This window comes from Heterocephalus glaber, unplaced genomic scaffold, assembly GCF_053883595.1.
Source record: "Heterocephalus glaber isolate CG9 unplaced genomic scaffold, H.glaber_assembly_v1.0 deba00000470, whole genome shotgun sequence".
NCBI lineage: Eukaryota > Metazoa > Chordata > Mammalia > Rodentia > Bathyergidae > Heterocephalus > Heterocephalus glaber.
In genome coordinates, this window is record NW_028258145.1 from 17,289,413 (window position 1) to 17,317,161 (window position 27,749).

At 43.5% G+C, this 27,749-nt stretch overlaps 1 protein-coding gene across 2 annotated transcripts; it reads right to left on the reverse strand.

Moving 5' to 3' along the window:
* Positions 1-1,546: 1,546 nt before the first annotated feature.
* Usp39 (ubiquitin specific peptidase 39) lies at positions 1,547-27,670 on the reverse strand. Of its 2 annotated transcripts, none has more exons than XM_087204284.1 (13): positions 27,649-27,670; positions 25,846-25,915; positions 22,220-22,314; positions 20,052-20,188; positions 19,197-19,349; positions 17,386-17,611; positions 13,895-13,972; positions 11,645-11,712; positions 11,020-11,208; positions 8,250-8,392; positions 4,708-4,843; positions 2,397-2,483; positions 1,547-2,023 (listed from the first exon to the last, which is right to left on the reverse strand). In XM_087204284.1, exons 1-13 carry the CDS (start codon positions 27,653-27,655, stop codon positions 1,976-1,978), a joined length of 1,437 nt encoding a protein of 478 aa, XP_087060410.1. In that variant the 5' UTR covers positions 27,656-27,670; the 3' UTR covers positions 1,547-1,975. The 2 variants fall into 2 exon arrangements, with proteins under 2 accessions (XP_087060410.1, XP_004844655.2); XM_004844598.4 differs by lacking the exon at positions 27,649-27,670 and adding an exon at positions 27,195-27,515.
* Between the last annotated feature and the right edge of the window lie 79 nt (positions 27,671-27,749).

Sequence of the window (27,749 nt, forward strand, 5' to 3'; positions counted from 1 at the left end):
TCCAGCAATACTCCTCTTGTGAATAAAAAGCTTTCCTCAAAGCACTACAAAACAGAATCCTCAGCAGATGGGAAGGATGTTGAGGATGTAACCCAGGGCCTCATGCATGCCAAGTAGCCATGCTCTACCACTGAGCCATGTACTCTGCCCAAAGCAGATTTGTAACAAGTTCCAGAGGGCCTGGGTCTCAGCCTTGGACACTCTATGACAGCCCCAGAGTAGTGTCTGTTCCTTAAATGTTACTCCTACATGCTTTAGGGTTCACTGTACTTATTTCCAGCCAATCCCCCCATTAAAAAGTTTAAGTTAAAACTTTTCTTGATCAGATTACTATATAGTTTCTCTCTCCTGACTAGGTTCAGACTGACTACACCATGACACTAAGCTAGCACAAACTAAGACTAGATAGTGGCAGAGAATGGTAGGTAGAGAATGGTGGTAGAGAATGGTGGGTAGGTTATTCATACTAAAAAGAAAAATGGTCAGGATGTAGTAATAGAATAAAGAAAGTGGAGAGGGATATAAAAGATTACTCCTGGATGAAATTCCAATTTAGGTAACTGGATGGATGATGGAATCTTTCACCTAGAAAACAATGGAAAAGGGCTAAATTTGAAGAGCAACTCACATCTCAGTTTTGAATAATGTTGAGTCTGAGTTGACTTTTAAGATACTCAAAATATATCACATGGGCAGAAGACTCTAAAGATCAAGAATTTAGACAAGTTTAGGGATTTTTTTTTTTCCCAGTACCGAGAATTGAACTCAGGACCTTGTGCTTGCCAGGCAGGCATGGCACCACTGAGCTAAGTCCCCAGCCCTTAAGGTTATTTATGAGTCATCTCCCTAAGAGTAAGAAGTGAAGCCACAGGCTTCCTTTAAATGGCCTAGGGGGAAAGTAAACAGAAGAGATGGCCTAGAACTACATCTTGTGGAATCCCACCTTAAAGTAGCTGGACAGAGGGGAGAAGACTGCAGTGGACATACTGAAGCTGTGAGAGAGGTCAAGGAAAGAAGTGCAGGGTGACAGACAAGTGTGTGGTGTCAAGAGAACCTGCTAGAAGGGATGACTGCTTCCAGCTGCTCTCTCATCAGGCTCTCCACATCGGGTCTGCCACCATGCTCATGCCAAGGACACACTTCCTCCAGGGTGCCAGAAGTCAATGACTGAGCTTGTCAGAAGCCACTTCGGCCAATTCTTCCGAGACAGCCTGCACTCTGGGGCTCCTCCTGCCCGGCTGAGCCCACCTCTGAACTGCACTGCACTCCCCTTCCTCCTGTCCCATGCAGAGCCATGCTGCAGTCTGAGACTGCCCACCTCCCCGCCTTCTCATTAAGCACAATAGTAATTTGTGACTTCTAGTCAGTATTTTGTTACTTAGAGACAAATGTACCCCAACTGTCACACCACCCACACACTGACAAGAGATAAGAACGATGTCCACCAGATGATAGACTGCAGGCTAGAGTTTTAGGAAGATGAAAAAGGAAAATAAATATTTCCCTTAGTCAGTAGTCTAAGTGAAAGATATAAACAAGAGGCTCGTTTAAAAACAGAATATTTAATCTATTCAAAAAACACATAAGGAAATGAAAGAAAATCATCTACCTACAAAAGATGACTTATGTTACTGTCTTCACGCTCTTATTCCCAGAATCCCAAGGCTTGATGTCTGTAGGACATTATGTGTCCTTCAGAGACTCCTTTCTACTCAGAAATAAATTACATCCATCTGTAGAAAAGTTCCACCTGCTGAAGCAAAAAGGGAGATAGACAGGAAGGAGAAAGGAACATCAATTTACAATAACCTGATCCAAAAAACAGCTGGGGACAGCACAGGGACATCCTGGGCAGATTGGCCCCTCTGGTGCTCTGGTGTAGCCAGAACCCATAAAAACTGGACTGGCCCAGGGAATCTGCAGTCAGTCTGCGTTCAGTGACAGCTTCAGTATTCTTATGCACTGTCCTCATCCTTCAAGCCCCCTGCTGGTTGACATCATCATTATCCCTCCTTTTCCAAATCTGTCAGAAAAGAAAACCACAGACATTAATGATTTAGAACTTTTCAGACTATCCCCCCAACCATTCCATGTTCATTTTTCCACCCACTTTCTCCTTTTGTTCTCATTCTAAAAAAGCAACATGAGGGTCTGGTGATGTAGCTCAGTGGGGCACAGGCCAGGCTCTTCCTCCTAGAAATGAGAACACATAGCTCTGCAAAACTCACCTGAACTTACACTTCTTTGTATCCTCACAGATTATCATACTTACCTATTCTTCTTTCCTGAAAATTTGACTGACTTTTAGGGCCATATCATGTCCCCATCTCACTCTTCAGCACCTTCCAACAGGCACCTAAGCCTCCAGCCAAGGTTCTAACTCATCCCACACCCACCTGAATGTAAGCCTCCGACAGTGTGATCATCTGGGGCAGGATGTCTGTCACCTGGAGATCTTGTAATTCATACCATTTGCCAGTCCCCTGCAGAAAGTATGAAGGGCCGGGTTAGTCTGCTCCCTAAAACTGAAAGGGTATAGAAGGAAGGACTGCAGCCCAAAGAAAAAAATTCAGAATAGCCACTAGACATCAACCAACAAAATTCACAGGAGAAGGAAGTAGGACCTTAGCATGATTCAATCAACAGAGCTGTGTGTGTGTCCACTGTGGCAACCTCAAGTCCTGCTGAGGAGCCCTCGAAATACAGTGGAGTCTGAAATACTCGGGATAACTTTTAAGAAGAAAAAGGAGGGCCGAGGATTTAGCTCAGTGGTTCCACCGCCTGCCTCACAAGCGCAAGGACCTCAGTTTGATCCCCGGTACAAAAAAAAAAAAAGAAGAAGAAAAAGCAGAAAGAGAAGCTCTCTAAGATATCTTCACCTAAGATATCTCCTTCCTGTCCAAAAATGATGGGCTAGACACACTCAGGAGTTGGACACTAGAAGAATGTAAAAGTGGACACTCTCCCCCATATACACAGCTTCACTGCACAGAACAGCACCAACAGTCAAGAAAAAGTGCCACGGTGGACACCGTCCATCATAATAACCTGTTTCCTATGGTCTGCAAAGCCAGAAAAATGAATAGAGCCAAACTACCTCACTACATGCTTCCATAAGCAAGAGGGAAAGAGGTTTCTGGATTAAGGCACCTCTGGTAGCCCACATGTCTCACCCATCCAAACTTCTAACAAATGACAGGGACTGGATTTATAGAATATAAACATTCCAGATATTCCAAGAATTCCAAATACAGGACACATAAGCAAGCTCAAGCTGGGTGTGGTAGGACACATCTGTAATCCCAGCTACTTTAGAAGGTTGAAGCAGGATTGCAAAATCATGGTCAGCCTGAACCTAGCAAGACTTTGTCTCAGAAAAAAAAAAAAGGACTGGGGATGTAACTCAATGGTAGAGTACCCCTGGGTTTGATCCCCAGTACTGAGGGAAAAAAAAAAAAAAGGAAAAAAGGAAAAACTCAGGATCCCAGAAAAAGCCCCATTCCTGGTTTAAGGGGGCCAAATATCTGGATTGAAATCCTAATTCTACTGACTTCAGATAAATTACTCAAACTGGGGGCCTAGGTTTCGCACTTGTAAAAAAGACGATATACCCGTCTTGCAGGTGTAGGGGGTTTTTTTTGTTTGTTTTTTGAGAGGGTCTCACTATGTAGTTCAAGCTGGCCTTCAACTTGAACTCATTATGTAGCACAGGATGGCCTTGAACTTGTGGTGATCCTCCTGCCTTAGACTCCCAAGTGCTGGGATTACATGCGTGCATCCCCACACTGAGGTGGAGATGTGTTTTAAGGATAAAAAGACAACATACAGTAAGTACTTGGCATACATCCTAGCCCACAGAAAAACACTTGATAAACAATGCTAGCTATTATTAAACCCACAGTCCCAGAAGAGATCAAAATAGAACAATCTGTGCTAAAAATCTGCAATACCAAATATATCTCAAGTACATGTTTTGTGTTTTCAGCTCAAGACAAATTCACAAAATGTTTGAGCTAAAAGAGCCTCTACTCTAGTGCTTCATAAACTAATTTCAGAGAAATCAGAGAGTCTTGTTAAAACGCACATTCTTGGGCCGGGGATTTAGCTCAGTATTTTCGCCGCCTGTTGCGCAAGCGCAAGGACCCAAGTTCGATCCCTGGTACCAAAAAAAAAAAAAAAAAAAAAAAATTCACATTCTGATTCTGTAGGCTTGAGGGAGGCTGAGAGTCTGCAGTTCTAACAAGCTCTCAGACGCTACTGACGCTAAGAGTCCAAGGACACCACGCTGGCAGCTCTCTAGTCCAGGACAGAGGTTCTCACATCAGGGTCTCCTGGGGAACTTCAAAACACCAAGACAACTTTAAACCTCTCCAGACACCTGATGCATAGTATCTTAACCTCGACGCTGACTTTTTGGGCCAGATGTGCAGCAACATGCCTGGCCTCTGCCTGTGCTGAGAACTGTATTCTAATGGAATTGTCCTAATGTAACTGTCTGGTACCTATGCATCCAGACTTTGCAAAGCTCCCCAAGTGTCCAATGCACACCCAAAACTGAGAACCACTCCCTTAAACTAACCACCAGCAGCTCAATTATTTCCAGAGTCCTGAAGCCAGGCCATGGAAGGGCAAACTGAAGGAGCTGCCTCCTGAAATGCCAAAAGGACACCACCACTCTGTGCCCCAAGACAGCGGGCAGCCACTCACATGATGGAGCACGTGGATCCGGTAGGAGCCCTCTGAGGGCTTGCCGTCATGCACAATGTTGGCAATGAGGTCATAGGTGGTGTTCTTGTGGACTGCTTGTACTTCTTCAGACAAGTACTCTCTCAGATCCACATTTCTGGTGATGAGGAAAAGAAAGCCAGGATCAGACCAAGGAGAAGTTAGGGAAGTGGTTCTACACACGCAGACCACAAAGCTGCTGACCCCTATTTCAGGACCCCAGCTCTGGGCAGGATTACTGACCCTCAGGAGCTGTGAGTTTAACACGTTTACAACAAGGCCACGATTCATATGTCGTGCTGCTGGGAAGCTTGCACTCAAGATTTCATGACATTTAGACATTTAGACATGACATTCTTAGAGACATTTATAGCTAAATGGATGCACATTGAGGCATACTCTTAAGTGAAATAAATAGGACACACATGTGTAAATACCAAATAGTTTCTCTAGTGTGAGAAACTGGAAGTGTAAATAAGGACTAAAAGGTATAATGGATAGTGTGAAATAGGAAGAAAAGGGGCAAAGGGGAAGGGGAAATGGGAGGGGTGGGGAAAAGGAAAGAAAGGAATGGAATTAATATGAGAAAATGAAAACAATGGAAACAAAGTCTTTGTAAATAGGGAGGGGTGGAGGGGTTGAAGGGAGGACAGGGGAATGGGGAAAAAATAAGAATCAAGAGAGATTATGTAAAGGTGCAAATTTCCAATGATGAATGTCACTATATTATATACCTAAAATGTACCAATAAAATTAATTAAAAAAAAAATTTCATGACTGAACTAAAATTATTCCAGTGGCAAAAAAGAACAAATACATGTTTCATTGTTTTGTTCTAAAATGAGCAAACTACACTTATCTTGACCAAAACAACAGTCCTATTTAGAAAAAGGGCAGTTAGCTGCCCTCAAAAAACCCTATCTCTAATGAGCAGAGGGCATTTAACCAAGTCTATACTTCTTTAAGATAAAGAGAGTATGGGCCGGGGATTTAGCTGAGTGGTTCCGCCACCTGCCTTGCAAGTGCAAGGACCCGAGTTCGATCCCCAGTACCAAAAAAAATAAAAAAGAGTATGTTATGAATAAAACACAGGAGAAGACTTGGGCATGAAAAGGAGGATCCTTTTCAAGGACAGTCAAATCATCTACACCATATTATTCTAAAAGCAATTACAGTGCAAAGCATAATTAAAAAGCAGGTTTCCAGAATGGATCGTAGTTTGAAGTCCTCTAAAAGGCTGAGTAGTTATGAAAGAATCTTCTCCTTAACCTCTCAGAGTATGTGTTCTGAAGAGCAAATCACCAAAGACAGTTACCAAACAGCCAAATGCAACTGGTGGGAAAATAAATACACTTAAGACCCAGTATAAAAGAAAACCACAAGGTACAGCAGATTCTGTGGCAACTGAGCAGAGCTGCCATTCACACATGGTCTTCCTCACTCGGCATGGTCCAGGAGTTTCCCACCAGTAACAGACTGATGACAGTGGCAATTCACAAGAGGCCAATTCTGAAATAAAACCTTGATCCATGGAATTTCAAGGAAAGTGCCTCTGTGCTCCCATTCAAGGTAGCAGAGAGCCAGCTTCTATGTCCCCCATTTCATTCTCGTCACACAAAGATACTAGTGAAGAACAGGAAGGAAATGTGGGAAAAGAGAGAAAGAAATTCTTCTGTAATCCTCATTAAGAAATTCTCCTATAATCCCCTCTCCACTCACCACCCACTGTTCAGATTCTCAGAGATCATGAAATCCAGAAAAAATAAAATGTTAGACCTGGAAGGACCCTTAGGGCTTATTCAGCCCAACCCTCTCATTTACTAATGAGAAAATACAGAGAACACATGCAGACAATAGGCAAATTGCCTACACCAGGTCACACTGCCTGGACAGACAGAATTCAGGACTCTTAAACACACAATCTGCACAATGAGCTACATCCCCAATTCTTTTTATTATTTTTAAATTTTTAAATAGGGTCTTTCCCAGATGTGACTCAAATTTTCAATTTTCTTGCCTCAGCCTCCCAAGTATATACATGTGTGTATCACCACACCCAGGGACTCTTTTAAACCCTACACAGAATTAAGAACTGAAACTATTTTCAAAGGAAATTAATTGGCAATCCTGGTATAGTTTGGAAAAATAGAAGTGGAAAGAAGAAAGAAAAAAGGAGATAAGCATTTGTCATCTCCTAAACTATTTTTTAAAGATATAAAAAAGTAAAGTGACAGGTATGGTGGTACATGGATATAATCCCAGCTACTGGGGAGGCTGAGGCAGGAGGATCACAAGTTAGAGGCCAGCCTGGGTAATTTAGCAAGACCTGTCTCAAAAGTAAAAAAGGCTGGAGATGTAGCTCAATGGTAGAGGACCCTTGGGTTCAATCCCTGGTACCATAAAAATTAATTAAGTTTTAAAAGACTAAAAAGTTAAAATATTTAAAAAGACTACAGAAGCCAGCATAGTGGCACATGCCTGTAATCCCAGTGAGACCTTGTCTCAAAAAAAACAACAAAAAAATAAAAACGAAAAACAAATAAAAAGACTACTGAGCTAAACATCACACCCTTGTCCAAATTCTTTTACTCTTTAGAACTCTCCTCTCACCTTACTTAAACGCCCACACACTGAGACTCGGGCTTCTCCCCACCAGCCCCACTGCCAGGTTTCTCCGTGTTCTCCGGGACATTTCTACAGAATGTGAAAAACCTTGTTTCATGAGAATGGAAAACCAATGGTCTAATCCCAAAGGGGTGTTTCTGAGTTAGAAAGCAGCAAACTGAAAACATGTGCTATAACTCCTTCTAATCACCCATTAAAATACTCACAAATGTTCATTAAAAACACAACTGCATGACAAATTAAAACAAAGTTGGGCCGGGGATTTAGCTCAGTGGTGACACCGCCTGCCTCACAACCGCAAGGTCCTGAGTTCTATCCCCGGTACCAAAAAAACCCAAAGTAATACATCACAATTTCCAACTTCCCTGTCGACAGGAAGAAATTGAACACATTCTAGACATTAATCTGAGGATAAAAGGAGAAATGGGCACTAAGATGGAAGGGTGACTCTGGGGCTATCCCCGTCTATACCCAGCAAAGTGTACAAGAAGGGAGAGAGGCAGCCCCAGGTGCTGGGGTAATCAGCAGAGCCAGGCCGAATCCTACCTGCCCTACATAACTTTGCTCAGCACTTCCCTATGCTGAGACCACAATTCCCAGCCATCAGCCAGAGAGAAGATGAAGGAGATAAAAATCTACCCTTCGGGTCCCTTAAATATGTGCATCCAAGGATTTAGCTCAGTGGTTCCCGATGCCTGTCTCGAAAGCACAAGGACCCAAGTTTAATCCCCCGTACCAAAAAAAAAAAAGTGCATCCTCCTGAGAAAAACCTGAACTTAGGTAGTGTAGGGAGGCTCTGTTACTTGCAATCCACAACTGAGAAGATCCAAAATTAATAATGGTACCAACGTACAAAAAGAAATCCAGGGCCCTAGGCGGGCTTGAAGGATGATACTCACGTAATAGGGAAGTTGACAATTGTTGGATTCTTCTCCACAAAGAAGTTGTTCTTAGTGAATCTCTTGATACAAAAGATTAGATATGGAGGCAGCTTGGTGAGCTGGAAGCGCTTCAGAAAGTTCTCCTTGTAAGTCTTATACTCCTAGAGAAAGGAAAAAACTTAACTAATGCGTGCTGCAATTCAGTATATACTGGAGCATGGGCATGAAGTTTTCTTTGTTTTTAAATGCAATTTTGCCTCACACTAGACTTCAGAAGACACCTGACCCCAGAACTACAGAAGAGGCTAAGCATAGCATTCTGGCTGAGGCTGATTAAAATACCTCAACTGTGGGCACCGTTTGAGCCGGTATATAACCATACTCTTAAACTATAACCATAGTGACGTGGGTACCAGCTTCTATAAGGAAAACAACACTGTCAAATGAGAAAGAGGATTTGTTTAAAGCTGAATTAAAACCACGCAAGTCTTATTTATTCAATTCATAAAGAAAGAACTTCCTGACTTTTCCAACAGTCAAGAGCCCCAGCTTCTGAGAGTACTCTTACAGAGGTGGCCACAAACTTCTGATGCTCCTCCCTCCTCCAAGGTCCCAAGACTTGGGACTGGGGAGGTGGCTCAGTGGCAGTCACTGGCAGGCCACATTTCCTGAGGGCTTCCTTAGTACCCAAGGAGAAGGAACACTGAAGGGCCAGGGCAACTGTGCAGCCACAGGGCTAAACGCTCATGAACATGAATCATGCATTTGTTTTTCCTAACACAAATTTTTATCCTTGGTAAAAAGGTAAGAGTGAAAGACTAACCATTACCAGAGAAAAATACCAGTGAAAGCCTGTCTCTGGAGTGAGTTCTGGAGGGAACAGACTCCTGCAGGGATTCCCAGGCTTCCCAGGCAAATTTATTCATTTATTTATTTTTGGTATTTTGAGACAAGGCCTCACTTTGTAGTTCAGGATGGCCCTGAGCTCACTATGTAGCCCAGGCTGGCCTCAACTCCCTCAGCCTCCTAAGTGCTGAGATTACAGGCATGTGCTACCACACCCAGCTCTTGTTTTTTTGTTTTGTTTTGGTTTTTTGAGCCCAGGAAAATATTTTAACTTAAAATTAGAATATAACTACTTCAAAACCATTTGGCCAGGTATGGTGGCACATGCCCATAATCCCTGCTATTACAGAAGGCTAAAGCAGGAGAATTGTGAGTTCAGCACCAGCATATGCAGTTTAGTGGGACCTTGTCTCAAAATTCTAAAAAAGGGCTGGGGATATAGCGCGCTCTCTCTCTCTCTCTCTCTCTCTCTCTCTCTCTCTCTCTGTGTGTGTGTGTGTGTGTGTGTGTGTGTGTGTGTGTGTGTGTGTGTGTAAAGGAGAGAAGGGCATTTATTTATTTAATATTGAAATTGCCTAAAAATTGAAATAAAATTTGAAAGTGTCAATATGAATAAGTATTTAAGGATAAAGAGGTAAATAGGAAAATATTTAGCCAGAAATGAAGTCTTTGAAAGAACAAAAGAGGCTAAAAATAGTGTTATTTTTAAAAACCAATCCTTGTAAAATTCTTGACTCTTTAAACTATAGATATGTATGCATAAATATAAAAGCTGTTAATAAAAATATCGCTTCTCTGTTGCCATGACTAAAAGGTGAGAAATGTTTGAATATTTTTATCATCAGTTCACAATAAGAAGTACCTACACATATATAAAATTGTTTCTTGCTTATTCTTGTAGGCTCAATTCCTAGTACCAGGATATTCCAGAAAGAGATAACAAGGACTACAACTCCATGAACCCCAATAGAATGAATGCACCAGGTAAGGCAAGCAATTAAAGAGATGAAAAAAAGAAAGAGAATTCCCAGTAATCCCCCTAAAAAAGATTCAAACCATCTAGAACAAAAGAAGGAATTAAACTAAGAAATCAAGAAACACCCGAGCAGATAAAAAGAAACTTTTAACTTGATAAAGAGTACAATTACAGTAATAAAATTATTTCATTTATTTATACTTTAGTTCTGCAATTCTCTCACACTAATGCTGATGTTCTGGTTTTTTTTTAAAAGGATGGGAGTGTCTTCCTACCTTTATGAGTCTCTACTCTCTAGTAACCAGGGGCAGGCAGCAGTCTAACAGGGACATATGAGACACACAAGACAGGGTACTGCAAATTAAGAGCTGAAGGGGCTGGGGGGATATAGCTCAGTGGTTCCGGTGCCTGCCTTGCAAGCGCAAGGTCCTGAGCTCGATCCCCCATTCCAACAAACAAAAACAAAAAAAAAAAATAAAGAGCTGAAAACCAAAGAGCCTGAGAGGCTCAATAGAGAAAATATAATTTATAGTAATAATGCATTCCACCCACATGGTGATTCTGAAGTATAAAAAGAAGACAAACAGATTTAGCTCAGTGGTTTCATCGCCTGCTGCATAAGCGCAAGGACTCGAAGGACCCGAGTTCGATCCCCGGTACCAAAAAAAAAAAAAAAAGACAAACGGACTGGAGTGTAGGTAAGTGATACAGGACTTGCCTGGCAAACGTCAAGAGACAGGGAGGGCCGGGGATTTAGCTCAGTGGTTTCACAGCCTGCTTGAAAGCCTGTTCAAGGACCCAAGTTTGATCCTGGTACCAAAAAAAGGGCCAGGGATTTAGCTCAGTGGTTCTGGCGCCTGCCTCCCAAGCGCAAGGTCCCGAGTTAGATCCCCGGCACCCAAAAAAAAAAACAAAAAAAGAGAGAGACAGGGAAATACAAGCAGGACAGGTATGCACAGGGGTTACCTTCTCAGTGATGCCATTGAACTTGGCCAGGATGTTGAAGAGTGGCACCTGGGGGATAATGAGCTGCTCCTTCTCGTCCTTGTAGAGTGGGGCAGTTGGAAGGTCCAGCGTCAGGTACATAAATGTGGACTCTACCATCGTCTCCTGGTACTCATCATTATGGAGCAGCTGCTCTTTTTCTTCTGCTGGCTAAAGATGAGTGAGAAGAAAGGGAAGGAAGGAATGTGAGCAGTGCCTTTGCTGTCAGGGATGAGGGAGGCACCCAGGGCAGTCTCATACACAGCAATAACACCTGAGCAGATGAATTTGAGAACAGAGAACTTTCCCTCTTCCGAGGAATTTTATTTTTATGCCTTGCTATCTAAAAAGCTTTTAGCCTATGCAGAAAGCTTGGCTGATATTTTTGGAAAAACATGCCAGCACCACTCAGAGGGCAAATCTAGCCTGCAGACTACACCAACCACTAGCTCCTCAGCTTGCAGCACACTGCAAGAGAGCACTGAGAAGAGGCTCAGTGGAACTCTTCAGGGGCACGAAGCTTTTTCAGCTCTTTAAGCATCTCTCTGTTGCCCCGAAATCCCTCAGGCAACATAAACTGGTCCAAAACCTGGCTCAACCTACTTACCAGATCAGGATGGGGAAGCTTTTTAGTGAAGATCCTCATAGATCCCTGGAAAACATCAGTCACAATAGCTGCACAAACAGAAAACAAAGTACAAGTTCTCTGAGGCTGGAAAGCATGTCAAAACATACGGCCAACTTCTATATTTCTAAAATAAGCCAGCATCTTCTAGCCTAAGAATCAGAGCTCTCCCTAAACCCAGAAGTTTTCCTTTGTAATACACACCACAATGGTTTCTCCATGATTGTGTAAATAATTACATTATGTCTCCTCTACAAGACAACCTTTGATTTACAGAGCCTGGAGATGTATGAATCACAAGCAAAACAGTCTAGCCCAGGTACTTCCCATAACCACATACACCCTGGAAAGGAGGCGATGCCTGGCCTGTGTTGGACAAAAAAAAACAACAAACTAAGAGATGGACCAAAGTGGAAGCAAAGCAATGACACAAAGCACAACCAGGTCCTAGAATCCACCAGGACACAAATTAAAAGAACTCAGAAGGCAAGCACAGGCTGAAGACCTGTGGTAGCAGTGCAGGGCCATCTAGTGGAAAAAGCACCAGGCCACATCAAGACATCCTCAGCCAGGCTGAGGATTTAGCTGAGTGGTGCTGCTGCCTGCCTCGAAAGCGCAAGGTCCTGAGTTCAATCCCCAGTACCAAAAAAAAAAAAGACATCATCAGCCATCAGAACACAAAAGACAGGAAAACCACATTAGGTCTCCAAAATGACTCACCTGGCTCTGCAGTCTATAACTAGTAGCTATAATACCACTCATAAAAACCATCTAGGGCCGGGGATTTAGCTCAGTGGTTTCACCACCTGCTGAGCAAGCGGAAGGACCCGAGTTCAATCCCCAGTACAAAAAACAAAAAACAAACAAAGAAAAAAAACCCCATCTAATACCACTAAACCAGTGTGAATGTTGAGGGACAGAGGGACTCCAAGGCTGGAACCCCAGAGGCCACCTTAGGCCTCCAAGTTCACACTTAGACTGCAGAACTAGCTTTGATTTTACTCTAACCTTCAACCCACAGACCAGGCAAGCCACCCATTGCATCTTCCTCACACTAACTCTTGCACAGGTAGGAGGCTCGGGGTCCACAACATGTGACCTGACTGACCCTCAATTCGAAAATGGGTCAGGATCTCTTGCCAACTTCTTTTTTTTTAATTTCATAGTGCTGGGGATTGAGCCCAGGGCCTCCCACATGCTAGGCAAGCGCTCTGCCAGTGAGCCACATCCCCAGCCCCTACTTTTTTTTTTTTGGACCAGGGATTGAACTCAGGACCTTGCATTTGCCAGGCAGGCGCCATAACAATGAGCTAAATCCCTGGTGCCCCTCCAGCCCCTACTTTTTAAATTGACATAACTATGCACATACTACACATACCTGCAAAGGTGTTTCAACACCGGTACATGATGTGTAATGATCAGATGAGGCAACTGGCAAATCCAGCACCTCACACATCTGTCATTTCTTTGTGTTAGGAGCATGCAAAATACTCTCTACTAGCTATTTATACAGTTAACTGTTGTCAAACATCATTATCACATTGCTATAGAACATTAGAACTCACTCCTCCTTTCCAACTATTACCTGTACCCATTAACTATCTTCTCTTCTTCCCCTCCTCCCTCCACGTCCTACCTCTGGCAACCACTGTTCTATTCCTTTTATAAGATCAACTTTTTTGGTTTACATAAGTGGCAACATACTTATCTTGCTGTATCTGACCTGAAGATAATTATCTTCCAGGGATTTCTGCTTATTAAAAATACCACTGGGGGCCAAGCATGGGGACACACGCTTACAATCTCAGCACTGAGGAGGCTTGGGTAGGAAAATCACTGCAAGTTCGAGGCCAGCCTGGGCTACATAGTGAGCTGAAGGCTTGCCTGAACTACATAGTGAGATCATGTCTCAAAAGAACAAAAACAAAAACATTACTGGGAATATACCCATATTCTAATAAAAAAATAAGGAAATCCAGGCATGGTGGTGCACATCTGTAATCACAGTTTCTGAGGAAACTGAGGTATAACGACTGCAAATCTAAGGCCAAAAAACCTAAAATTATGGAAAGAGTCCTATTCTGGAAGAAAATTTAGTCTATGTGTACAACAGATACTAGCCCCTTGCCCCAAAAAAGATAAACAGCAAAGAACAAAAGGATAGGAGGTTGCAAAGATTTTTGGCAGGGAGCAAAGGAAAAAGAGCTCCTTTTCAAAAGCAACATGACTTACTCTTCTTTTTCTTCTTTGTGCCCCCCAGAGCAGAGTGTAGGGCATTCAGAAACCAAGACAGGAAGTCAACTCCATCACCTGAAAAAAAGGAAAGAATAGAGCATGCTGAAAATGGGAGGCTGAGAGGACCCAAACCGCGAACTGGATGGCCCCACCCCACAGTCCTGCTTCCTCTGTGGCCACACCACTGTGAGCGCCTCTATTAATGCTGGCACTCCTCAAGGTCAAGCTCTTCCTCTCTGGTCTCCACTCTCCTCCTAGATGCTTGCACCTGCCAGCCCCACAGAAGGACTTTCAACTATCATCTCTACCCTACATCCTATCTCATCACCAGTGATGACAAACATGAATAATGACCCTGTAATACCACTTCTCTTGGGGAAGCTTTGACTTCCTTCTTCTCTCCTGTAGCTTACAAATATTCCTGTCCTGCAAGGAAGGTGACTCCAGAGCTAGCACCAGGAAGGCATCTAGGGGGATCTAGAACAATGGTTTCTGGGATCAGTCACATGGACAATATTCCTGATCCATTCGGTGGGTGCCCGAGGAACCTCCCCGCCAGACAATCTGGGATAATGGCAAGCAACTTCCTTACCAATTAAGAGTTCCTTCTATTCACCTCCTCTTTGCTCACCCAATTAAAATCTCAAAGGCAGTATCTTTCTTAACTTCATTTCCCTAATCCTAAAGGCCTCTGACAGGGGCTGGGATGTAGCTCAGTGGTACAGCACTTGTCTAGTAGCCATGAGGCCCTGGGCACAGCAAAAAGAAAAAAGAAAGGAGGGGGAGGAGACGGGAGGGGAGGAGGGAAATAAAATCCAAAAGCCTCTGCCAACTCCAAAGGATGACATTCTTCCCTCCCACCCATGTACAGTGTTTTCAAGTGACAACAAATGATCAAAACTAGACTATGTATCTGACAATGAATGGCCCAGGTCCCAGAGACTGAGGGAAGTATGTTTATGCGACAAGACAGACAGTGGTAATAGTAGAAGAAGCTAAATAAGTTTGTTAGGGTAAAGATTTCTAACTCTGGAACCAACTTTGCTTTAACTTTCCAAATCTGTCAAAAGCTAAAAGGCCCCAATATCCACCTTTGGTCTATGAGTTATTTGGGGATCTCTGCAAATGCTGACACGGATATATCCAGCCACAGTTCACAGAAAATCAGTCTCCATGAAAATCTCATACCTTGATGCAGCCTTAACGTAAAAATCTAGGACCTTTGTTGGGAGCAATGCTACATAATTTTAGGGTAAAAGTTTGGTTAGCCTAGTTCTCCTGCCTACAGCTCAGCTATGGAATTCCGTGACATAACTCCATTTGGCCTCCGGTCACAACCGAGACCTCAATGATCCAGTGATGCTGTGATTCTCCAGGATGAAGAAACATCCTGGGAGCTGAGAATAACCTGGAAGGAATAAACATCTACTCAGTTCCTCTTTGTTCTTGGATTGTTTCATCTTATTTGCACAGGATGTACTGAACTCTCTGCAAGTCATTTGTTACATTTGTTTCTCCCAATGTACTGAGTACTGAATAAAAGGTGCGGTAAGCTGGGGGCTTTCGTCTTTGCTGCCCAGGGCAGCATTGATCAGACCCAAAGCTCAGCTTCTTCTCAGTCTCATTTTTCTACCTTTCCTATAATTCGCCTTGTGCTGCCGTGGCTCGCAGGAGACTAGGACTTACTGCAGAGGTTCTAGTAACATCCCCTTTCCCTGCTCCCTACAGACCTTACATAGAGTTGGTTCAGAAACAAAAATGACCCCACAAACAGAAAATACCCTAGCAATCCTAGCTGTTGGACTCAGATGGTCCTACCCAGCACACAACTTGGCTGTCCCCTGCTCAGAGTTTATCTTAGTTTGCTGAAAAGAAAATTTTGTGTTATCTGTTTCTTTTTCATAAAAATCTTTTTGGTTTGTCTTGTACTCTAAGTAACTACTTTTTCTTTGGTACCAGGGATCAAACTCAAGACCTCACGCTTGCCAGGCAGGCTCTGTGCCGCTTAGCTAAATCCCCAGCTCTATAAATCCCCAGCTCTATCTTTGAAAATAATGATACACAGTGTAATAACTATTGTTAGTCTCCTTAAGAAAAAAAAACAAAACAAGAAGGGTGAGGTACTCAGAGTAAGATGATACTGTGGAGGTTGCAAAGTACTAAACACCATGCTCAAGTAGTTCATTTGACAATAAATCACAAGGCTTCCGATCAATACCTATCATCCATTCCAATGGGCATCTTACTCCCTAAAACCCCAAGGGTCTCCTGGGGCCCACTCCTTATCTACTTACCTCACCACACCCTTGTTCTCCTTTCCTCCTTAAGTACCCCAGACTCTTAAAAGCCACTATTGAAGGGCCGAAGATTTAGCTCAGTGGTGCCACACCTGCCCCCCAAGTGCAAGGTCCTAAATTCGATCCCCAGCACCAGAAAAACAAAAAGCCACTATGGATCTTCCCCTCTAAGTCACTCCTCAGCTGGGAAATGTTTTACAAACACAGACCTGATGTCACACCTGTGCTTGAAAGCCTTCACTGACTCCCTCCACTACTAGGAAGTGTCCACCTCCTATGGTATCATACACACCAGGAAATCTAGTCCCCTCTCCTCCACCGAGACTAGATGCCCAGGCCCAATTCTCAGTCTGTCTGTGCCAGGTACATCTGTGCTTCTGCTCCGCCATCCTCTCCACCAGTAATGTCCATCCCTGAGCTTCCTCCTCCTCTGCCTAAAATTCAGGGCTCTGTTCCTCTACTCTGGCCTCTGATTTACCTCCCCCATGTTCACCTGGGAGTCCCTGCCCCATGCTGTCTCCAACAAGACACTTGTGACAGCAGTTAAGATCCTGTAACCACTTTTTACACAATTATCTTTCCACTAGCCTGGAGGCTCCTTCCTGGAAGAGAAAAATCTTATCTTGGCAGCTCTAAAACCTAGCACCACGATGTACATTGAACAAACCAATGTGCTAGCAGATACCATAGGAGATCCAGGTACTAAGAGTCAGGACCCACTTTACTCACAATGTAATAACAACTTGGACCAGAGAGATGAGAACAATCAAAATGGTTCACTAGGGCTGGGGATTTAGCTCAGTGGTTCTGCCACTCAAGGACCCGAGTTTGATCCCCAGTACCAAAAAAAAGGTTCACCGGAGTACCCTAGAATGGGACATGGCAAAATGAGAAGCACAGGTAGCAGAGGCTTAAAAAGGGTGGGCCCCTTTCCCAGACTCCTGGTTTCCCCTGAGCTGTAGTTTATTTTACCAAATGATCAGACTTTCTATTCAGCAGAATTTCCTGGGAGTCTGAGCAGGGCCAACTAATCAGAGGAATGAGGAACTTCACCATGCTACCCATCAAACACTCACTTCAGGCTACATTAGTCACTTTACTTACTTCAGTCACTGCAAGGTGGAAATAAGTTTTATCTGTCAAACTGGTTCTGCTCTCAACTCAGGGAAACATGGATAACTTGTTCCTTACCTTGCTTGGTGATCTGAAAAGTCTTTTTGCTGCAAAGGACAACAGCCTGAAGCATCTCATGGGGAGAGACGTGTGCCTTGAAATTCCGAGGGTTCCACAACTTTCTCATCAGCTCTCCAAAACGCTGCACCAGCAAGAACATGATATCCCCTGGGGGGCGCTTGATGTTCTTATAATTATCTTCTTCCAGGAAGTAGTTCCGGAGAGGAGGAACATTAGACAGAGCCTAGAAGTCAAACTCTGGTTAATCCAAAGCCCCTTCACAGGACCTCTTGGAGCCAAGCTCTTGAGGCTTGCTTTCTTCTAATAGAAACTTGGGACAGGCCTGGGGTGACCTGAGGTGACCTGGGGTGACTTCAGGCTTGAGGCTGAAGTGACAAACCCTCAAAGGATCCTACCCAGAGCCCACATTATAGAAATACCTCATGCTAGGCATAGTGGCACATGCCTGTAATCCCAGCAACTCGGGAGGCTGAGGTAGGAAGGTTGCCGTGAGTTTGAGGCCAGTCTGGCGTACACAGTGAGTTCAAAGGCAGCCTGAAGTACATGGTAAGACTCTGACTCAAAAAAAAAAGAAGGGGCTGGGGATTTAGCTCAGGGGTTCCGCTGCCTGCCTCGCAAGCGTAAGGTCCCAAGTTCGATCCCCATATCCAAAAAAAAAAAAGAAAACAAAGAAATATCCTTCACACTGAAATCCATACAAAGTACAGTTCTTCAGGCATTTGGCAGATGTGGATATCACAAAGGAATTAAAAAATAATAAAGGCATTAAAGTCAGAATGCACTGACAAACTTATTTAATATTTTCTAATTACGTCTATGATGATGTTAAGCTTCACAAGGTACTAAGGCTAAAAACTCAAATACAGTGCTCCTTCTTTCATCATCATTTTTTTGGTTGGAGTAGAGAGAACCATTTGGGGAAACAGGTCCCTATCTCCCATTGCAACACTAAAATAAAACAAAATTCATCTAGGGCCAGGGATTTAGTTCAGTGGTTCCACCACCTGCCTTGAAAGTGCAAGGTCCTGAGTTCAATCCCTGGTACCGAAAAAAAAAAAAACTGATGTTTTCCCAAAATAAAACCATATAATTTCAAGTGAATGCACAGTTAGGATGGAAAATGATCAACCCAGGTGTGGTGGCACACACTTATAATGTCAGCACTTGGAGTCTAAGGCAGGAGGATCACAAGTTCAAGCCCAGTCTAAGAACTTATTGAGACTCTGCCTCAAAATTAAAAATAAAGGGGCCACAGATTATGTAGCTGAGTAGTGAGAAGGCCTTAGGTTTGATTCCCAGTAAAGAAAAAAAGAAAGAAAACAGAGAGACAGAACAGAGAAAGAGAGAGAGACAGTGAGAGAGACAGAGACAGACAGAGAGATAGAGAGACAGAGAGAGAGACAGAGAAAGACAGAGAGAGAGAGGCAGGCAAAAAAGAAAAAAAAAGAAAATTAAAGCCAAGCATGGTGATGCATACCTGCAATCCCAGTACTTGGGAGGCTGAGGCAGGAACTGAGACAGGGAGATCACTGTGAGTTCGAGGCCAGCATGGGCTACATATATAGTGAGTTCAAGGACAGCCTGTACTACATAGCGAGACCTTGTGTCAAAAAAAAAAGAGCAAAATAAAAGATAATAGGAAACAGGAAGTTGGGAATGGGAGAAAAAAGGAAACAGGAAGACAGACTACGTAGAGATTGGAGGAGGTTCTGGAGATGGAAGGAGACATGAGAGAAAAGGAAGCAAAAGTAAAAAGGATCAAGATGCAATATGAATAGGTACTAATTTCTACTAATTCTTAATCATACCTGAAGGACAGCATTGGCATAGTCATTGGCCTTTATGTTATTCAGTCCCACGATACCCGGTAGGTAAGTGGTACCATCATATGCCCGGGACAATTTGGCTTGCTTGTCCAAGTTTGCAATCTGCTGCTTCGTGAAAGTAGGCTTCAACACATACTGGAGAGAAAAAAAAAAAAAAAAAAAATCTAAGTTGTTTTACAGCTATAAACAGTTCACAAGATATGTCTACCAAAACCAAAACCAAAACCAAAAATGCTTTGGTCATGAATGTCTCACCATACAAGAAAAGATCCCAATCAGGAAGCTGAGGCAGAAAGATGCAATACTCAGCTTTCTAAAGCATATAAGCGAGCTGGGTGTGGAGGTGCAAGCCTGTAATACCAGCATTCAGGAGGTGGAGGCAGAAGGATTACCAAGTTTGAGGCCAGCCTCAGCTACATAGTGAATTCAAGGTCAGCCTGAAAGACACGGCGAGACCCTGTCTCCAAAAAAAAGCATATTGGGCCAGGGATTTAGCTCAGTGGTTTCACTGCCTGCTGCACAAGCGAAAGGACCTGAGTTCGATCCCTGGTTCCAAACAAACAAACAAAAAAGCGTACAAGAGCAGAGTAGCTCCTCCCTTCTGGGCAGGACTGGAGACTTCAGGCTCCATGGGATTAGAGGGGCAGGATCTCCCCAGAGTTATGATAGTCATTATGTCAGACTAGATGGAGGTCATCACGAACTTGCTGACATCCTGAATGTATTCCAGTTCTCCCTCCATCTAGTCTCCCTTGACCCCAGGTGAGCCAGTTCCCAGGGAGCCCTGGACCTGCTCACAGAAGAGTTTGCCCCAAACCAGGCCTGTGGTATCCGCACCGTGATGTCCTCCAGTGAGGAATCGATAATCTCATAGTTGTCTGGAAGGCAGTAGAACTTGAGGGTGTGGAGGTTGAGGAAGACATGGTGGCTAAATTGGACGCTGTGAATGTAGGCATGAGACTTCAAACCCCGGCCTATAGGGAAGAGGGAAAGGCTCTGAGAAGGGCAGATCCTAAAAAGGCACAGATCAGGTTTGCTCTTCCTTTTGTTATTTTGTACTGGAACATGTTAAAAGCAAAGAAAGCATTATACCACCTATGACATGCATCTCCTGCATGAACTCTCATCACCAAACAGCAAGAAAGAACAGCACATTAATTGCTTCATTTCCTAGAAGGCACTAAAACACTGGTTGGAGCTGAATGCAGTGGCACACATCTGTTACTATAAACCCTCTGGAGGCCAAAGCAGGAGGATTGCAAGTTCAAGTCCAGCCTGGGCTACAGAGCAAGTTCAAGGTCACCCTAGGCTACATAGCAAGATCCCAACTCAAAGGCCAAAAAAAGGGACACTGATTAGGGAAATTAATTTCTTATTGTTTTTTAATTTAATTTTTTTTTACCCCATTAACTTTATTGGTACATTTTAGGTATAAAATAGTTACATTCATCATTGGGATTTTGTACCATTACATGAGTCTCTTGGTTCTTATTTTTTTCCCCTTCCCCTGCCCTCCCTTCACCACATCCACCCTTCCCTATTTGCAAAGACCTTGTTTCCATTTTTTTCCTCTTCTCATATTTTTTCCTTTTAGGGAAATTAATTTCAATATAAAACATAAATGTACACACATATACATATATAAGCTAGTTTCACATGTAACAGAAACTAAGACTGTCAAAGAATCTTACATATGACATATAGATATATATGGATATGCATGTATATGCACACAAAGTGACATATCCTATGACAATCCATCACCACTCAGTCCTCAATTCCAAATGCCACAATCCAGTACCTATGTACTTTGTTCACATTGTCACTCCTTCATTGCCACTCCTTCCTTAACCCACCCACACTGTTTGTCCTGCCAATTCAAGTCCCACAGCACCTCCTCCATAAACTGGACACACACACCACAGCTAATCCTACCTCACCTCTCCAAAATCTCAAACACTGACATTGACCTTTGCATATTCCAGCTCCTACTCATTTTTACTCACTGCCTCAGTCTAGCAGGAATCTTTATAGTCTGATAGAACTTGCTGATTGCTTTATGTCAACCTCAACTCTTTTATGAGAACAAAGAACGTAATTTCTATCTCTTTTGAATCCCATACTATCTAATGTACATAGGGTTTGCTTGGTCTGAAGAAGCTGAAATAATACATTTTCAGAAAAGAACAGAATTTAAAAAGTCCTTGGAGGGCCAGGGATTTAGCCCAGCAGCACAGCACCTGTCTAGCAAGTGCAAGGTCCTGAGTTCTATCCCCAGTACCAAAAAAACAAAAAGTCCTTGGAACAAAATGACTCTCAAAAAAGAAAAAGAAGTAGGGCTTAGGCTCAATGGTAGAATGCCTACCATGCCCTGGGTTCAATCTCTAGCACTACCAAAATATTCCAGTATAAAAACATCAGACAGGGCCAGGGATTTAACTCAGTGGTTCCGCTGCCTGCCTTGCAAACTCAAGGACCAGAGTTCAATTCCCGGTACCAAAAAAAAAAAAAAAAAATCAGAGACTGAGAAACCTGGAGTGTTTGAGATCATAATCTTTCACAGATCTAGTTTCTTCTCCTCTTCAGATATATTCAGGTTCTGATCAATCAGAGAAGCACCCCTCATTGGTTTTCTAAGAGTATTCTAACTTCTTCGTTAAAAAAAAGAGAGAGAGAATTAAATATGATCCCCTGAGAATGAGTTTTTTTGTTTTGGGGTTGTTTAGCTTTGGTGGCGCTGTGGATTGGACCTAGCGCCTCATGCATTGTCAGCAGACATGCTACCCTTGAGCTACATTCCTAGCCCTTTTTATTTTAGTTTGAGATTGGGTCTTACAAAATTACTCAAATTAGCCTAACTTGAAAACCGCCTGCTTTAGATCCTAAGTAGCTGGGATGGCAGGTGTGCATCACTGTACCTGGCAGAAGAATGACTGACTTTCTAAAAATAAAGACCTACAGACAACTCTGAAAACTTGAGTTCATAATTTATAACATTCATTTACCTTGAAAGTACTTGCCACACACCAGACAGGCATATGCATTGATATGTGAGAGGGAGATGGAGCACAGTTTCTCAAAGTCAAAATCCAGTACACTCCTAAGAGAACCAAACAACACAGGAAACAAAAACATACAATTAATAAGGATGAAGGTCTAGGAGGGCATCTGAATGAAGCAGTGGTTGCTCCACGTTCCACAATGTCACACAGCATCCTTCAGAGAATGGTGACAACCAGATACAAACCAGAAGAGGGACTCAGTACTCCCCACTGCCACCCACCAGGCCCAAGGCTTCACTGCGGCATCTGCGTAGACACCCAACACCTAGACCCTCTTTCTTGTTAGATGTAGTTTATACTCACTCATGGATTCTGCGCCAGTGGATTCAACCAACCATGCATTAAAAATATTTGGGGAAAAATAATCTCATCCGTAGCTAAACAAACACATACCTTTTTCTTCTTTGTCATTATTCCCTAACCAACATAGCATGACAACTATTTATACAGCATTTACACTGCTTAAGGATTAGTAATCTGGAGATGATTTAAAGTATATAACAGCATAGGCAGACTATAAGCAAACATGATGCCATTTCATTTCATATTTTTGTTGATCTGTTTTGGGGTTTCTCAGCCCCACAATGCCTTTTTTTTTGTTGTTTCTTGAGACAAGGTCTCACTACTTCAAAGTGGCCTTGAATGCACTATGTAGCCCAGGCTGGCCTTGAATTTTCGGTGATCCTCCTGCCTCAGCTTCCCAAATGCTGGAATTATAGGAATACACCAGCACACCCAGCTCATGATGCCATTTTATACAAGAGTCTTGAGCATCCACAGATTTTGGTATCCATGGTGAGTCTTGCTACCAATCCCCTATGGATACAAAGAGACAAATACATTTATAAACAGTCAAAAACCTTCCAGGCAGGAGTGCTGACACATGCCTGTAATTCATCCCAATACTTAGAAGCCTGAGGCAGGAGGATCTCTGCTTCATGGACAGCCTGGGCTATATAGTGAGTTAAAGACCGGCCTGAACTGCATAGTGAGACTCTGTCTCAAAAAAAATCAAAAATGGGAGGCGGGGGGGGGGGGGGGATTTAGCTCAGTGGTTCTGGCACCTGCCTTGAAAGCACAGGGTCCCAAGTTCAATCCCTGGTACCAAAAAAAAATATTTCTGTCCATAAGAATAAAGAGGAAGCTGGAAGAATTTTAAGGAAATACCTGTAACTGTATCTATTCTAGTATAAATAGTATGTATTATAAAGGAACAAAAACTTTACACCCACCGAACCCACAGGTGAAAAAGGGATTTCTTCTCAAATAGTAACTCTAACTGGTAATAATCCTGTACAGTTGTGCTAATAAAGGAATCACTAGCCACATGTGGCTATTAACAACTAAGTTTATTTTTATTTATTTAGTGGTTTTTTGGGGGTTTTTTTGAGGCAGGGTTTCACTATGTAGCTCATGCTGGCCTTAAATTCACTATGTAGCCCAGGGTGGCCTCAAACTTGTGTCAATCTTTCTGCCTCAGCCTCCTAATTACAGGCATGTGCCACTATGCCTGGCAACAACTAAGTTTAAAATAATTAAACTTAAAGCTTAAAATTCAGTAGTTTCTCTAGTGTGAAAAACTAAAAGTGTAAATAAGGACTAAAAGGTATAATAGATAATATGAAATAGGAAGAAAAGGTGCAAAGGGGAAGGGGAAGTGGGAGGGGTAGGGAAAAGGAAAGAAGGGAATGGAATTAAATGAAAAAATGAAAAAATGGAAACAAAGTCTTTGTAAATAGGGAGTGGTGGAGGGGTTGAAGGGAGGGCAGGGGAATGGGGAAAAAATAAGAACCAAGAGAGATGATGTAAAGGTGCAAATTTCCAATGATGAATGTCACTATATTGTATACCTAAAATGTACCAATAAAATTAAAAAAAAAAAGCTTAAAATTCAGTTCCTAGGCTGGGAGTGTACGCAATGGTAGAGGGTGTGCCTAGCAAGCATGCACTAGATTCAATTCCCAGCACCAAAACTGAGATTCCCCAGTGGCATAAGCCACATTCCAAGTATTCAAGAACCACATGTGGCTTGCTTGACTATAATGAAGAACCCTTATAAAAAGTAATTCCAGCCAGGCATGGTGGCATACACTTGTAATCCTAGCACTCTGGGAGGGAGAGGCAGAAGGACTGCAAATTCAAGCCCAGCCCAGGCAATTTAGTAAGAACCTGTCTCAAAATTAAAAAATGAAAAGGGCTGGGGGGTGGGCATGGTGGCACATGCCTGTAATTCCAGCGCTTGGGAGGCTGAAGCAGAAAGATCACTGTGAGTTCAAGGCCGGCCTGGGCTATAGTAAGTTCAAGGCCAGCCTAAACTGCACAGTGAGACCTTGCTTCAAAAAAAAAAAAATTTTTTTTAAAGGGCTGGGAATGCAGCTCAGTCCTTTTACAGGCCTTGGGTTCAATACCCAGTACCACCACCACCACTCACACATACAAAGTAATTCCATTACTGCAGAAATTTCTATTGGACAGCACCAACCTTGAACACAGGTTGAAACAGGCCATGTGGGAATGACAGAATACCACAGAGGATAACTAGCTCTGCATTCAAATAAACTTTGTTTTTGTCTGAATCCTAGGCATCTAGAACAGTGCTGTAGTATTCGCCACCTTCTTCATCACTGAAACCTGGTAACCCACAACTTGAAGGAGAAGCTTATTTGGCTCACAGCTGCCAGTGGGTTCAGTCCAAAGTTGGCTGGCTCCTAGGCAGAAATGGTATGGCAGAGGGCAAATGCCCATCCCATGGCAACCAGAATTAGACAAGGGAAGCCCCAGAAACAAATGTACCCTCTTTTAGAGTGACCCACCTCCCAGCAGGACCCACCTCCTCCCAGCACAGTCCACTGAAGAGCATAGCACCTCCATGATCTGACCATCTTCCAAACACAGGAGGTTTCAATCTGAACCACAAGTACATAGTATATAGTAATGCTGAAGAAGTATTTATGTTTGCTACTGTTATTTCAAGTATATTCTGTATCCCCTTATTCCAAAATACAAATTTAAAATAAGGCAAGCTTTTTGTTTGTTTTTACAGTACTGAGAATTGAACCTAGGCCCTACACAGTTCACTGTGCTGCATCCTCAGGCCTTTCTCTATTTTTATTTTGTGACAGGGTCTCGGCTAAGTTGCCCAAGCTGGGCTCCAACTTTCGATCCTCCTGTCTCAGCATCCCAGAGTGCTGGGCTAAGAGTCCTTTACGCATGTGCTCACCCTTAAACAAAATGTGCTGACATTTCTACAATATGTACTTTGTCATTCATTTTCTGGGCAGAAAGCTTTAGAAGGAGTAAAATTTGTGAATATGGCACATGGTAGTACAGGCCTATAATCCTAGTACTCTGGAAGGCTGAGGCAGGATTTTAAGTTTGAACCCAGTTTGGGTAACTTGGGAACTCAGTGAGATCCTGAAAAGGGCTTGGAATGTTCCCCTGGGTTCCATCCCCAATACCAAAAAAAAAAAAAAAAAATTCTAAACGTGTTATCTCATTCACCATCCAAACAATTTTCTGCATGGATCCCATTTTTCTTTTAAGACCTTCACCCTCTCTACCCTACTGACCTGTTAATGGTATCTAGGTATGGACAGTGGCGGCTCCTCCTGTCCTCAGAATCCACACGGCCATTCTTTGCTGAAAAGAAAATCATCACAAGCTTTGAAAATGGAAAACATGTACTCAGGGTCAACTAGCATTACAAAGAAACACAGAAATGGGAAAATCTACTCAAGAAAAGCTCCATGGGGGCTGGGATTTAGCTCAGTGGCACAAGTGCAAGGAAGGTCCTGAGTTCGATCCCTAGTACCGCAAAGCAAAGCAAAGCAAAGCAAAGCAAAGCAAAGCTCCACGCCAGGCACCGTGGTGCACATCTGTAATTCCAGCTACTCAGTGGGCTGAGGCAGGTAGATCACAAGTTCAAGGCCAGCCTGGGTAACTTAGCAAGACCCTGTCTTAGAATAAATATGGGCCCTGGGTATGCAGCACTGAGGATGTAGCTCAGGGGCAAAGCATTTGTCTAGACATGTGTGACTCCAGGTTCAAATCCTCAGTACTTGAGGAGAAACATTCAAGGAGGCATGAACGGTATTATGAAATATACAAGTGACCAGATAAATTGAATGTTAATATAAAAGCAGTTTTTAATTTTTGTTGTAGGATTTTTTGCTTTTTGTTGTTGTTGTTTGAGGCAGGGTCTTGCTATTTAGTTCAGGCTGGCCTTGAACTCACTATGTAGCCCAGGCTGGACTCGAACTTGTGGTCATCCTCCTGCCTCAGGCTCCTGGGTGCTAGGATTACAGGCATGCGCAACTATCCCCGGAACCACGAGTAGTTTTTTTTGTTTTTTGTTTTCTTCTTGAGACAGGGTCTGACTATGTAGCCCAGGCTGGCCTTGAATTTACAGTGATCCTCCTGCCTCAGCCTCCCTCGTGCTGGGATTACAGTTGTGCACCATCAAGCCCAAATTTTGTTTTGAGACAGTCTCACTAAGCTTCCAAACTTGCAATCCTCCTGCCTCAGCCTCCTGAGTGCTGGAATTACAGGCACATGCACCACCACGGTAGCCCAGCGAACAGGAGTACAGTTTACAACAGTGTGTTCCTGCCTTAACTCCAGAAATTATAGCAAGGCCCCACACTAAGGGGTTTCGTAAAAACTGGAGGTGGTAACACCTGTGAGTTCACAGGCACAGCATCTGGCCCAGGCTGGGCGTTCGATAAGGGGAAGCTGTTGTTATTGTGCTTAGAAATGCTATAATTACAGTTATCAAGGCTTAGTACTATCTTCATTAAAATACACTCAAGTCTGGGTTCCTCTTCCCCATTTCCTTCTGGGTAGGCAAGCAGGGAAAGGTTAAAAAGGGAAAACGACACGATGATGGAACCTGTGCCCGGCCCGGCCCAGCTCCGCGCACCTCGCACCTCCCGCTCGGGCTCCGAGTCCTCGTCGGCCTCGCGTTCCCGCTTCACCCGCACCGCTGGGACTGGGGGTGCCGGGGCATCCCGCGCACTCGCCGGCTCGACCTCCCGCTTCACGCGCACCGGGCTGCCCCGTGAGCTTGCCGGATCAGGCTCCCGCTCCCGATCTCGCTCCCGCTTTACGCGACCCGAGCTGCTCCGCGATTCGGACTCGCGCTTCCCGCGGGTGGAACCACGAGACTCCCGCTTAGACCGACTGGACATCGCCACTGCCGGTCGAGAGATCCAGCGCAGGCGCCGGGAACTCTTGCGCGCGCAGGTCACAACCAATCAGCCTTGGGGCTGGTACCAAAGCTCTCTACGAGTCGCCAATAGGGACAATTCGTGCAGTCAGAAACTTGAGGGAGCCACGAGTTCAGCTGAGAAGCTTTAGGCCTAGTGTCTCCTTACCTGTCATTTTCGTCTGACCTTAAAGAGCTATGGAGTTTTCTGGATAAAGCCGTCATTCGATCGCAGATTTCTTTTTTTGTTCTTCCACATAACACAGAGGA

What these genes read in the sequence shown, in the direction of transcription:
- Usp39 (XM_004844598.4), bottom strand. Translation starts at nt 27,462, where the DNA reads ATGTCCAGTCGGTCTAAGCGGGAGTCTCGTGGTTCCACCCGCGGGAAG. An exon ending in TACCTAGATACCATTAACAG is followed by an intron (nt 22,315 to 25,845) that starts GTCAGTAGGGTA and finishes TGGTTCTCTTAG; the next exon opens with GAGTGTACTGGATTTTGACT. An exon ending in GTGTGGCAAGTACTTTCAAG is followed by an intron (nt 20,189 to 22,219) that starts GTAAATGAATGT and finishes TCTTCCCTATAG; the next exon opens with GCCGGGGTTTGAAGTCTCAT.